Source organism: Thamnophis sirtalis, unplaced genomic scaffold, assembly GCF_051295495.1.
Source record: "Thamnophis sirtalis isolate CommonGarterSnake01/CBP01778 unplaced genomic scaffold, rThaSir2_p1.2 scaffold_4, whole genome shotgun sequence".
NCBI lineage: Eukaryota > Metazoa > Chordata > Lepidosauria > Squamata > Natricidae > Thamnophis > Thamnophis sirtalis.
The window spans coordinates 112,029,530-112,042,975 of NW_028261384.1; the positions used below are offsets into that span (position 1 = coordinate 112,029,530).

Sequence of the window (13,446 nt, forward strand, 5' to 3'; positions counted from 1 at the left end):
ACATTTTACTAAACTGTGATGTGGTTTGGTTGGCTTTTAGTTTAGAGTTTGGTACAAACAGTGGCTAAAGGTTTACTACAGCAGTCCCCAACCTTTCTGTCTTTGTGGACTAGTGGTTGCGGCAGAAGGGAAAGAGGATGGTTCTGCCTGAGCGGTGGACAAGTGCGCACGTGTATGTAGCTGCATTTGCACAAGTGAGAAGTGCCCACTGCTCACGCAAATTGAACTTTGTGCAGTTGCCCCCCCCCCCCCCCCGCGCTTGTGTAAGTGGAACTACATGCAATTGCGCACTCGCCTGCCACTTGTGTAACCTGGTTCTGAATGGGCCATGTCCTGGTACCGGATCATGGCCCAAGGGTTGGGTACTCCTGGTTTAACATGTTGTGCAATCCAGCTAACTCTAGCTTTTTCAATAATTCTGGTTAATGCATGCTTTGCCATGGTGAGAATCTACATGTTAACTGGAGGCAAGTCCACTATAGAAAAACTGGACTGCTAAAGAAACTTACAAACTCTTGGCCATCTGAAATGCAATTTACTGTTTATTTAACTCTACCTTTCTATCCAGTCGAGACATTTCGTCAATAATGCCTTTATCTTATAATGAAGAAAAAGCTGTACAATGTATTATTTTCTGCTTTAGGGCTGGTAAGTTTTGGGCTGAAATTGCACTGAAATCTAATGATACAGGAAGGAGGTAGCTTATGATTATGTGATTACATAAACCTCTGGACATTCTCTAGACCGAAGTGTATGAGTTGGGTCATTAACCAAATTTAGCTCATAGGGTCTCTTGTGTATAATTTATTTAACACATTCCTAGATCAAATCAATGGATTGATAGAGCTGTGTATCTACTCCCTTAAATAATTTGGAGGATATAGCAAAAAAATGTATGCATGCAAATAATATTAAGAGTTAGCGGTGAGGAGGAAATAAGTATTGTTTCTATTATGCAAGTTGTTGCACGAAGAAAAAATACACTTTTCCCCGGACAAAATAAACATTTTATTGTGTATTTTTGTCCTTCAAATATTATGATGTTACTAACTATTTCTAACATCACTTTAGGTCTAGCCTTGACCTAGGGTTCATGGCTGAGGTAAGGAAGAGTGATGACAAGATATTGGATATTATTGAAAAGGAATTTGGGAACTCTCTGTATCTGATTCAGTCTCCTTATCCTGCAGGAAATCCGGCTTCTTTTGCTGCATGAACTTCCACATTATGTGGCCTTGGATCAGTTGACACCAGCGCTAGGTGGGACTCTGAGCTACTCGCCACCTAAATGGGTTAGAGAACATCAGGTATGGGGAAAATAGTAATGAGTGGACCTTATATTGACATAAAGAATTGTTCCAAGAACTAAAGCAGCCTCCCTCGTTTCCTGCAAGAAGCTTTCCTGCCTTTTTCCTTCAAGAATATGTAGTTAATGTTTCCGTCTTCCATATATAGCTTTTATATATTATAGATGCTTTAAATTTCAGCACATATCTTACCATCCACTTCAGATGTAGTTCTAACTTGGACATTCTTATGTTAGTCCTTTATTAAAATATATTGTAACTCTCTGCTTCCATAAAACAATTGGCCCTTCCCTCCTCCCATCTCTGTATCTAACCAGGCTCTTGAACAACTACAAGATCTCTGCTGTGGTGTTCTCCAGACTGTGTGTGAAGCCAGTGACCACCTCAACGCAGTGGGAACAGCATCAAGTCAGGAGGTAAACCCATGTGATATGTATACAGAAGCTATGAGGTTATGCAATTGAATTATGCAATGAGAAGTAGCCTCTCCTCTTGCTAGTACTTGGAATACAGTTGCAGCAGTAGTCAACATAAGATACCAGTTTTCACTCTTGCTTCTCTGAGTAATCTCCCAGTTGAGGGAGTTCATTAGATACCAAGAGTGAAAATAAGTGCTAGTGGACTGAGTCAGTTGCTCTAAACTAATATACATTTAAAAAGCAGACAAAAAGCACCTCCCAGGACCAAAATATTTACCAACACTCTAAATAGCTTATGGGATATTCAGAAATTCAAAGAAAACAATACTATTTTAAAATTTACTGAAATATCATTAAATCAATCCTGAGCAGTTTTCACATGAAACCACTAATATTTCCCAAAATGTTGCTCCAAATGGTATGAGATTTCCGACATTTTATGCCCATGGATATATTTAGAAGCAGCCTAAGGTAGATTCTTCTGTTTTCTTCTCCAATATACAGTACAAAAATGTGCAATGGAAGGTTGTTTTAATTCTCTTTACAGTGACACAATAATTAAGTATCTGAATAGTTGGCTTTTAAACAAAGACATTTTAGCAGGAGTTTGGGTTATCATTTGAAATCAGCAATATGTGTAATTGTGGCTATGTTTTTCACTAAAAGTAGCAAAAGTATAAAATGAGAAATGAGAAACCATACAAGTACTCATTTTAATGATACACAATAAGTTGTATGGATACATGTATCTGCTTATGGCTTTATGATAAATACCAATAGAAGAGAATACAGGTAAATCAGGGTTGAATTGTCCGGGGCCTTGGGGCTTTCTGAGCTTAGATCTTTTCTTTTTCTGTTTTCATTACCAAACTAGGTAACATCAGTGCTAGTAGGGAGTAGGGTTTGCTCTTACAAAATCATAAATATACAGTATCATAAATTCTTGGTCTTGCAACTGGACTCATATTGCTTTAAAGCAAATCATGCTGAACATAGTAAACCTCATTTCTGAATAAAATTTTGCTGTAGCCTATTATAAATCATTTACATTCAATTGTGCTGCCAGGCATGAGATCCTAGGACAACTGCTCTTGGGTCTCACACATATACTCCTTAGAGGAGCGGTTCCCAACCTTTCTGGCACCAGGGACAAGTTTCATGGAAGACAATTTTTCCACATATGGGAAGGGGGAATGGTTTCATCTGCAACCTAAATCCGGCACATGAGCAGATGAAGCTTTGCTTTCTCACTTGCTTCTTGTACGACCCGGTTCCTAACAGGCCATGGACTAGTACTGGTCTACTGCCTGAGGATTCCTGCATTAGAGAACACCTTTCTTTTGATCATTTTATCCTTCCAATACTTTATTTTCCCCTTCTTCCCATTTTATCTTATTATCCAATTCTTCTTATCAGACTGGTGAATGATATACTGTCTGTGTTGCAGATAAACTTACTTGTCACATCCTATCAGTTTGACTACTCACATGATAGTTGCAGTGAGCATCCAAAACTGGACAGAGTAGATAATTGAATCATTCCTAATAATCTTGCACATACTTCATTTATTCTGCATTGAATCCCAATAAAAATCTGATGACTCTAAAGAAGCTCCATCTGCCCCACCAGGAAAAAAAAATCTTTCTAAGATCTTCTGTAGCTACTCCCTGTAGAATAGAAGTCTTCATACTTGGCAACTTTAAGACTTATGGGCTCCAATTCCCAGAATTCTTCAGCCAGCAGCTGGCTGGAGAATTCTGGAAGTTGAGGTCCACAAGTCTTAAAGTTGCCAAGGTTGAAGACCTCTGCTGTAGAGCCTCACCAATATATTTCCACATTCATAAGTTCAAACCAGTTCTCACAGAAGTAGTAGGAGAGTTGCTGAGCTCTACCCCTTTAGACCGCAAGATTTATTTATTCCAGTGCTTATTTATTGTACCTCACCTTTATTATTTTTACAAATAACCTTTATTATTTTTACAAATGAGTTGGGTTGGGCTGAGAGAATGAGTGGCCTAAGGTCACCAGGCTGGCTTTTATGGTGAAGAATCATGCGGTACATTCTTTAAAGAAACAGAATAAAGATGTCTGGCATATAAAATTGTAGTCTTCCAGGTTTCTTAAAGAAAGGACTATTTTTATTAACAGTGAAGAGGCAGTCAGTACTAAGAACCACATTTTCAATTGGAAGTGGTACAAGCCAACTAATGTTTGCCATCTCAGTGAAAAATAAGTACTCATAAGAACTAGGTCATTCATTGGAAATATTTTTCCAAGTGGAATTTGTATTGATGTCCGCTGTTCCCTGTGACCAAAAGAAACAAGATAAATAATACAACTATGGCAAATTCATTAATTTTTAAAGCATAGAATGTACAAAACAGTGGGTTTCTTTTACGGAGGCTTGTTAATTTTCAGTCTTTGTGGGAGAACCCTTCTCATTTTGTTGGCCCTGTATATTACCCTTTGCTGTGTTATCATCTGTACCTTTTTATCTTTGTAGGAACTGTCAACTCAAATCGCCTTGCACCAGGACACTATGCAGAAATTGCTTTCAGAGCCTCGTTTACTGGAGCTCCAGCGCCGGGGGGGCTCCTTGCTGGCACGGCTACCTCCATCGGGACCTTGCAGGTGAGGACCAGTTTGAGAAAATAATACAGGTTGTTCTCGACGTACAACAGTTCATTTAGTGACCGTTTTAAGTTACAATGGCATTGAAAAAAGTGACTTATGATCATTTTTCACACTTAATGACTATTGCAGCACCCCCATGGTCATGTGATCAAAACTAGGATGCTTGGCAACTGGTTCATATTTATGACCATTGCAGTGGCCCAGGTTCATGTGATCAGCTTTTGTGACCTTCTGACAAGCAAAGTCAGTGGCGAAGCCAGATTCACTTAACAACAATGTTCCTAAGTTAACAGCTGTTATAATTCACTTAACAACCATGGCAAGAAAAGTCACAAATGGGGCAAAACTCACTTTACAAATTTTTCACTTAGCAGCATAAATGTTGGGTTCAACTGTGGTTGTAAGTCAAGGACTACTTACTTGTACAATAATAGTGCAGATGCTCTTTGCTTCCTTTTCTAAAACATTCCACATTCCTTTTGGTTATCTAAGGTATATAAAATTACCTGTAGATGAAAAATCCCAAGAACTCTTTAAGTACTCTTCACTGTTCTACAGTGAGCTCTCCTGTGCAGTGAATTTGTAAAATAAAGTGACATCAAGAAGTGTTTGTATTTGCTATTTTATTTATGGGTTGGAATAGCAGTTTGACAACTTGCCATAATGAAAACAATTTTTGGTTACATGGGTATAGCCACCATAGTAAGTCAGCTGAAGTACTAATTATATTTTATTTGAATATTTTTCCATCTACGTCTCTGTTGTGGGATATACTTTGCCTTTTGTTTCTTATCTTAATAGGGCAGTTACAGAAATTCTTTTCCTATGAAAAACAAGAATTGTTTTTCAAAGTCCATTAAGAAGGTATTATAAACATTAGCAGATGACTGCAGTTTGTTCCTAAAGCATAAGAAGGGAGGTGGAGAGGCAACATTTGCCTTGTTTTAAGCCTTCAGAAAAAAACCCTACTACATAATACCCTTGTAAGCACCTCAGCACTCTAGCCTAGAAATATATTGAATTTCCAGCCAATTCCCTATTCTCAGCCTTTGTTCTTCATAGATAATGAAGAATTATTTAGATAACTCTTGCTGGATGTTTATCTGAATGCTTTTCTAAAAACATTCTTCTCACATTTGCCCTTTAAAACACAAGCAGTGGGCAGTTGGCGTCCCTCCACCCAATTGTTTGTGACTTAGGATACATTGGAGAGTCTGGTGAGAACTGCTGGGAATTGTAATTCATCAGCATTTGGAAATTAATTCATTATGTCCAAATGGGTCCTGTCTGGGATTAATTTGTTCCTTCTGAGCAAATGCTTTTTTTAAATGTGTTGCCCCAAAGTAATATTTTCCCCATCTTGTAGTAATCAAGCTGTGGATGCCACAAGGCTCTATCAAGAGGTAGATGAAGCCCTTCATGGACTTGTCCAACTCAGCAACCGGTGTCTTGAGTTATTGCAGCAGGAGAAAAAAAACCTACAGGTAATTAAGATTTGTTTCTCTGGGACGAGTTGGCTATACTGAATGTAATTGAACAAAGGAAATAATTAGGCCTAAAGTTTGTATCCACTATAGGAGCTTTAAAAAAAATGAACCTAGGCAGTTATTCTCCCCGAATGGAAAGGAAAAATTCTAGGATCAAAGCTTTCCTTTCCTTATTTTTAAAAAATCTTGCTAATACACTCATGAGCAGTCAAGGCTTATGACTTCTTCAAATCCTGAGACTTCTTGCTAGGGATTTTGAATGAGATGAATGGCTGTGGAGACTATCACCTCAAAAGCCTACCGTATGTTTCGGAGTATAAGATGCACATTTCCCCGCCTCTAAGAGGGTAAAAATTTGGGTGTGTCTTATACACTGAATGTAGCCCTACTCACTCACTGGCCCCAACTCTTTGGCCTCTGCCTCCCAGCAATTTGCCTCATTGCAGCAAACGAGAGCTTGCAAGGCTGCAATAAGCTATAGTAATCTCAGCAGCCTGAAAAAGTGGAAATTGCTGGGAGGCAGAGGCAGACTTTTTTTCTTGTGCTAATCAGGCTGTTTGCTGCAAGGAGGTAAGTCTATAACTATAAATGCCTATAGAATCTTCAAATTATTAGACTTATTTTTTAAAGACTGCTTTATTATTGTTCTAGACAGCTTAACAAAATGAAGCTTTTTAAAACAAATGCTTGATCTGAAGAGGCCCAGTGCCATTGTATCTTCTTTTAAATAACAGAGAATAACTATACTTCCTGAAAACACTTCAATTTTAACAGCATCTGTACAAGTATAGTCTGATATGTAACACTACAAAGTGTATATTGTCTGTACTGTTTGCTGTTTGTTGCAAGGAGGCAAATTACTGAGAGGCAGAAGCAGATATTTTTCCCTTGTTTTCCTCCCCAAAAGCTAGGTGCGCCTTATACTTTGGAGTGTCTTGGAGCGTCTTATACTCTGAAAAATACGGTAATTTTCTTTAGACTTGAGATGAGTGAGAGGTTAAAGTGGCTCTAAGGAGTTGGGAGTTAGCTGACTGGGGAAAAATGTTATGAAGGAGTTAGTGAGTGAGGATAGGTTTTCCCAGTGATGGCAGAAATTCCACAGTGATAGAATGAATTCAGCCTTCCTCAAAAGCTGAAAAAAAATCAGCCTTTCGTAGTTCCAGCCATTGCTAACTATCCTGGAAGATCCAGACCATAAAGCTGGAAGGCTCCTGGTTCAAGGGAGGACATCTTACATATTTCAGTGGATTAGTAAATTAGCTAAAAGAAACAGTGAAGGCAATATCTGGGATTGACCATGGTTCTTTTTTCCTCTAATCTCTCTTTCTCCATAGGTTCAGCAGGAAGGCAAAACATGCCTTCTGTCTAGTGACAGCAGTGTAGAAAAGAAGAGAGGAGGTCAGAGACCAGCTGAGGGACTAGCTGAAGGAACATCCTTGGAGAAAAAACTGTTACAATACCCTAGATCTTCAGGGAAGTCACAGGTCACGCCCAAAGACAGTTCTGTTCCCCGAGCCCGTGCATGCAGCATCAGTGCTTCTTCTTCACCTAAGCATGGCTTGTTGCTTGGGGCCAAGTTTGGTTCCTCTTGCAGTTTAACTTCTCTCTTCCAGCCACTTACTAGCCCCAAGGGCTCCCCACGTTGTTCTCCTGGCCGAAGCAATGCCCTAGACTGCAGGAAGAAAAGCCAGGGTCCTCTCAGCACTTCTAAAACACCTGCATCTCCAGCTAATAACCTGGCATTACGAGCCTTGAGTGATCCAGGTCGCCCTAGCGTGCATATACGTGGTCTGGAAGTAAGCAGCCGGGAACTGGCAGACAGGAGCTGTTCTCCCCGTGAACATGTGTTGTTGGGACGCAGCAGAACTCATGTTGCTGAAGCACCATGGGGGGCCACACCTCGCATGGAAAGAAGGCGTTGCCTTGGGTGAGTAAGAATGCAACAGAATTTGTGAGTATCTTTTGCTTAGTTGTTCCACAACAGAATGGTAGGATTAAAAAGTTGCTGATTGCCTAGCGGCTTCATTTAAAAAAAATTTTTTTTTAGAAGGTTTGATTCAAGATATTCCGGTACCAGAACAGAAACTTTAAATGGCTTCTTCCCTTCAGGACCTCTTCTTTGTCACATCAGAGGGTAGTATAATAATGGCTTTTAAGCTTCAGGGAGCAAGACTTTGAATATTAGGGAATTCTCAGAAAATAAGAGCAATTCCACAGCAGAACCAATTACCTACAGAGCTTCCTTGTGCTGGATGTTCAGACATAAGCTTGATGAATATTTGTCGGGGTGGTTTTACTTGGATTCCTGCACTGAGCACTGGAGTTGTCCTTGGTGGGCTAAATGGTTCTTTCCATCTCAATATGAACATTGCTTAGATTTGTGTTAGTAAGGCTTCAGGTATTGTATTCAGCTCTGGGCACCACATTAAGAAACAGACATACTGGAACACATTCAGATAAGAGCAATGAGGTTGTTCGGGGAATTCAAATAAAGTGTTAAGAAAAGACATTGAAGGAATTGGAAATGTATAGCCTTGAGAAGTATGAGGGGGAAGAATAGGATAGTATGAAAGAATAACTTGAAAGGATTATCATACCAAAGAAAATTTAACACTTATTCTCCATCAGTCTTGAATGCAGGATACCAAATAATGAATTCAACTCATAAGGCAGATTCCAATTGAATGTTAAAGAAAAAAAAACTACCTAATAGAGCAAAAACAATTGCCCAGAAAAATTGTGAATTCTCTTTCACTAAATATATTCAAGCAAAGGCTAGACAACTCTCTTTCAGAGAGGGTTAAAATTATATTCTAGCATTAAGTAGGGAGTTGGATTTCATGACCTAAGTGATTTCTTGCACCTTGGTTACTCTGTCATTTACATGGAACCTAGTCCTCTAAAAAATTATCCTCTGAAGTGTTCATTGTCATAGATTCGGTTATTAACACATCTTTTTGTGGAAGCTTGCTCTGCAAAGTTGATACTGAGCTGTCCTTGAGAGAGAATATAAGCTATCCTTCATTCTGCCAACTCTGAGGTGACCAAAATCTATTGTCAATAGTTAATCAGCTACCACATTGGTCAGCCCCATCATAACGTAATAAACATTTTACAGTACTATCCTTTATACTATTTCCTGGTCTTCTTGTATGTTCCTATTCTGCATTATGATTGTACATGTTTAGAAAAGTATTGCTGAAAGCAGCACTTCTCTGCTATTCTTTAAAGCAACATTGCATTTTAGATTTCTGTACAAACCTAAAAAAAAGTATGCTGCTATCTTAAAGAGCTAGCTAATTGCTAATCTGAAAACAGCTACATCTTTTCCCCATCCTGGCACAGAAATTTAAAAAATGATGAGCTGCTTTAATGAATAGCAGTGAGATATACTCGTGCAAGATTTGAAGTCTCTTCTCTGCTTTATTATATATATGCTTTCATTACATCCCAGTGCAATCAAATGCATTTTAAATTTTGCGTAGTGCTTGGAGAAACACTGTACGGACTACCATGTGACAGGTGATAAATATTTTAAACATATAAAACAACCTGGAGGCACTTTGAACCAGAATCACACCAATTAAAATGAAATTATATGTTTATAGATCTGCAGCATGGTTCAAAACACTGATTGCACAATGTTTTTTTTTTGGGGGGGAGCAGTCTGTGACAGAAGCAGCTGATAATCCTTGCACTGATGTTCTGTTGCCAGATGTAGCATTCCTCGCTTAACAGATTTGGCTGTCACCAGATGGTTCAAGTATGGCTGAGTGACTTTGAATGTGACCATTCCTTCTTCTTTCTCCTCAGGGTCCAACAACAGCTTTTGGTTGAGCTTCTGGAGTGCGAGCGGGAATATGTGGGTGCCCTTACCCAGCCCTTCTCTCTGTCTCAGGAGCTCGGGGGACATGCTTGGACAGCTGAGTTAAGATGCCTGGGCAGTGCTCTCCGGGCCACACGGGACCGGCTGCTGGCCTTCCATTCCAGCTGCCTCCTGAGCGAGTTGGAGGGATGCATGAGCCACCCGTCACGCGCTGGCAGCTGCTTCCTGCGCCATGTGAGTGCTTCCTTTCCTCAGCTGCTACTCCACCTGCTGCATGCTGGGACCCATTTCCTGTGTCAGAATTCCACCCCCTTCTTTCCTTCCTTTCTCACCCATCTACTGGCAAAGCTTCCTTAACCACATGACCATCTCTTAGTTCTGAAATGCTTTTTAAAAAATGTTCTGGCATATGTGAAGTAGCAGTGAAGCAGAGATTTCCTCTGAGCATATAGAGTTGCCTTTTCTCACCATTAGAAACTAAGAGTCTTTCAGTGATGCCAAAGTTTAGGGAAGAGAGCATAGCTTCCCAATAGCTTTTGTGTGTAGGGCCACATCTTTTTAAAAATCAACAATATTTATTTATATCCCCCCTTTGTATAGGAGCTGAAAATGGGGAATATAGCATTGCCACCTCCTATTTTTCCCACAACAACTGGTGGTAGGTTGGATTGAGGAGAATGGTAGCTCAGGTGGATCTGGTGCCAGTGAATTATCCTGGCTTTTAAAATGTCCATACATAAATCTTTAATAACAGGTAAAATCTCCTTTGAGTAGAGCATGACTCCCAACAGTCCTTGACTTACAACCATTAATTTAGTGATCGTTTGAAGTTATAATAGCACTAAAAAAAAGTGGCTTATGACAGTTTTTCACATGATCATTGCAACATCCCCATGGTCATACGATAAAAATTTGGATGCTTGGCAACTGCTTCATATTTATAATGGTTGCACTATATCCAGAGGGAGCTGCTAGGATAAATTATCTCAAACTGATAAAAAGTAAACAACCTCAGTCTTCAATACAGCAGCAGGATAGCCAGCCACTGTTCCTGGAGATATATCAGTCTGGTTCCAAGTAAATGCAGGGCCGTCCATCTTTGAAAAGCTAAGTAAAAGCCCCCCCCTTTTTTTTATTTAAAAAAATGGGTTTTTATCTTCATTTTTTAAAGGATATTCAGAAAGCACAATAATGGCCAAACTGCCTTTCTTTCTAGTTAATTGTTTGGGAAAGTCTCTCTTGATTCAGAGTGTTGCCCTTCTGCTTTCTCAGAATTATACTTTGCCTTAGTTCTCGTGTTCTCCATGTTCTTTGTTTAATTGTTCTACTACAGGAAACCTTCACCTACATGCCTGTTATAAAGTTTTTGCTTCTCTCCATTAATAAAAAGACCTCTTTTTTTCAAAGAGCCTATCATTTTATTAAAATGTTTTCTCCTGTGCCTTTAAAAGTCTGATAATACAAATTATCAAGCCAAGCTTTAATTAGCATGGAAATAAATTTATAAGGAATGTTAATTTCATAATTAGTGCATGGAATTCAAAAGCAGCAAGGCTGAGAGAAAGATGGTAGTCCTTGTTTTGAGCTTTCTCAGGGATAACATTTGTCCTGTTATAAAGAATGGAAGGAAGAAAGGAAAAAATAAGCATATGTTGTCCCCCAAGCTAGAGAGATGATTTTGCTCTGTTCCAATAGCTAGTTTTCCTGCAATTTGCCTGACTGTTGCTCCACTGATGAATGAGAGAGTCTCTGTCCCCCTGTCTCTCTCTCTCTTTCCTACCTTCAGAGAGAAGAGCTGCAACTGTATGCAATCTATGCCAAAGATCACCACAAGTTCCACGCTGCCCTGGCTTTGCTTCGGAGCACTGGCAAGGTAAATGAGCTGCGGCCACGTGGCAGACAGATGGAATTTCCCTTTTTATTTTTTAAGGCCGGATGAATCGCTCAACTGCTAAAGAAACTGCTTCTGTTCATAAGAGGCCCTTTTTACTCATTAGATCAGGTGTCCTTGAAGTTGGCATATTTATAGTTGCATTGAGAATTTGATGATGCACAGCCTGCTGGCCATCTCCCCCCCCAAAAGCTTGACTTTGAGACATTTGTATAGTTTCATTCACTGTAGAGATCTGGATGACGAGATTTCCAGGAAACGATGGTGTAACAGGTAACACCCAAGTGGTTTGTTTCCAGTGTTTCATTCTAGCCTTCTGCTTTTATCCTCTCTTTCCTGCAGAAAGGTCTGATGGAGCCACGTGAGGATGGACAGATAGCACACACTTTGCAGGTGCCTCTGGAGCAATTGGAGCGGTACCGGCGCTTCCTAGGTGAACTTCTACATGAATGTGAGCTCGAGCAGGGGCCTGACCGCCAAACCCTACAGGAGGCCCAGCAACTGCTGGAGTCACAGGAGCAGCGAGGCAGAGACCTGCTGGCCATAGAGCAGATCCGAGGCTGCGAGGTGAGCACATGGGTGCTTCCATCACATAGTGCTGCATTTTTCCTGCTGCTTACGGTGCATGTGTCATTTCCTCCTATGCTACTTGTCTAAACCCACCAGTTTAATCTTTTCTGACACTTGCAAAGTTCTGTGCTGTTGCCAAACTCTTGATCTTCTTGGATTTTGCAAAGCTCTAAATGCTTAATAGTAAACACAAAAATCCTGGTGGGCAAATTGGGGGAACTGACACTCTCCTCACTCTTCTGAGACGGAATGGCAACCGTAGTTTCACGTGTGTTCCTGCTCCTTTGCAGATGAGACTGTCAGAACAAGGGACATTGCTTCAGCGTGGTGAACTCATTCTGTTGTCCGGACGCCGTAAATGCCAGCGGCATGTTTTCCTATTTGAACAGTTGCTACTCTTTACCAAATGCAAAGGAGCTGAGGGTGGCTATGTCTGCAAACAGGCCTTGCAGGTAAGTAAAGTGATTATATTGAATAATATTTTCCCAGGCTTTAGGGATACAATTTGGGGCTATTTTGATCCACACTGATGAAATTATTATCTGGAATGAAATGGCTTTAATTATCCTTTCCATAAATAAACATAATTGTCAGACTTGCTCATGACAAATAGCTGAAATCCACTGCAAATGCAGTGTGGGGAAAAAGGATTGGGGAGAAAAATAAAAAGCAGGGGGGGGGGGAAGAAAGGGTCTGATTAAGTCACCAATAGCTCAGCTGACAAGAGGGAATAAAATTACAATTCTTGATGAAAGATCTTTCCAACCAGAAAACTCCCTTTTTTCCAGGATCACCTGTCTCAGGTTTGTATGTAGACTTACTTCCTGTTTCAGATGCTGCCACAATGTTTACTCAGAGACCTGGTTCATTATATTGCAGTGAGCAATGTGTTTAATAATGATTTACTGAATAAGTTATAACCGATTGAAGCTGCAGAATAGTTAAATAAAAGTCAAACTACATTGCGTCCGACTATGAACTGTGTACACTGCCACATTTTCTATGGTTTCCTCTGTCTTCATATAGACTGCTTCCATGGGATTGACAGAGAGTGTTGGTTCTAGTGGGTTACGTTTTGAGCTTTGGTTCGGAAGGGGATCATCCCGACAGGCCTATACATTGCAAGCGGCCTCTGCTGAAGTCAAGCATCAGTGGACAAATATTATAGCCCAACTCCTCTGGAGACAAGGTATGAGCATGCCTAACTGAGGATGGTCAGCTAAATAGGGGAATGTTTTGCTGGGAGGGAGGCTTCTGGTTCTTAAAATCTTTTTTCTTGAAAGAAAAGAAAGTGATAAAAAGTTGCATAAAA

At 40.0% G+C, this 13,446-nt stretch overlaps 1 protein-coding gene across 1 annotated transcript in view; it reads left to right on the forward strand.

Moving 5' to 3' along the window:
* ARHGEF40 (Rho guanine nucleotide exchange factor 40) overlaps positions 1-13,446 on the forward strand; it is a 39,109-nt gene that overhangs the window by 22,100 nt on the left and 3,563 nt on the right. Inside the window, exons 7-16 of the mRNA XM_087713735.1 lie at positions 1,191-1,307; positions 1,625-1,723; positions 4,230-4,357; positions 5,727-5,844; positions 7,182-7,774; positions 9,661-9,907; positions 11,460-11,546; positions 11,907-12,131; positions 12,425-12,586; positions 13,161-13,323. Of these exons, the coding sequence (XP_087569861.1) occupies positions 1,191-1,307; positions 1,625-1,723; positions 4,230-4,357; positions 5,727-5,844; positions 7,182-7,774; positions 9,661-9,907; positions 11,460-11,546; positions 11,907-12,131; positions 12,425-12,586; positions 13,161-13,323 (1,939 nt within the window). The remainder of the gene's footprint in view (positions 1-1,190; positions 1,308-1,624; positions 1,724-4,229; positions 4,358-5,726; positions 5,845-7,181; positions 7,775-9,660; positions 9,908-11,459; positions 11,547-11,906; positions 12,132-12,424; positions 12,587-13,160; positions 13,324-13,446) is intronic.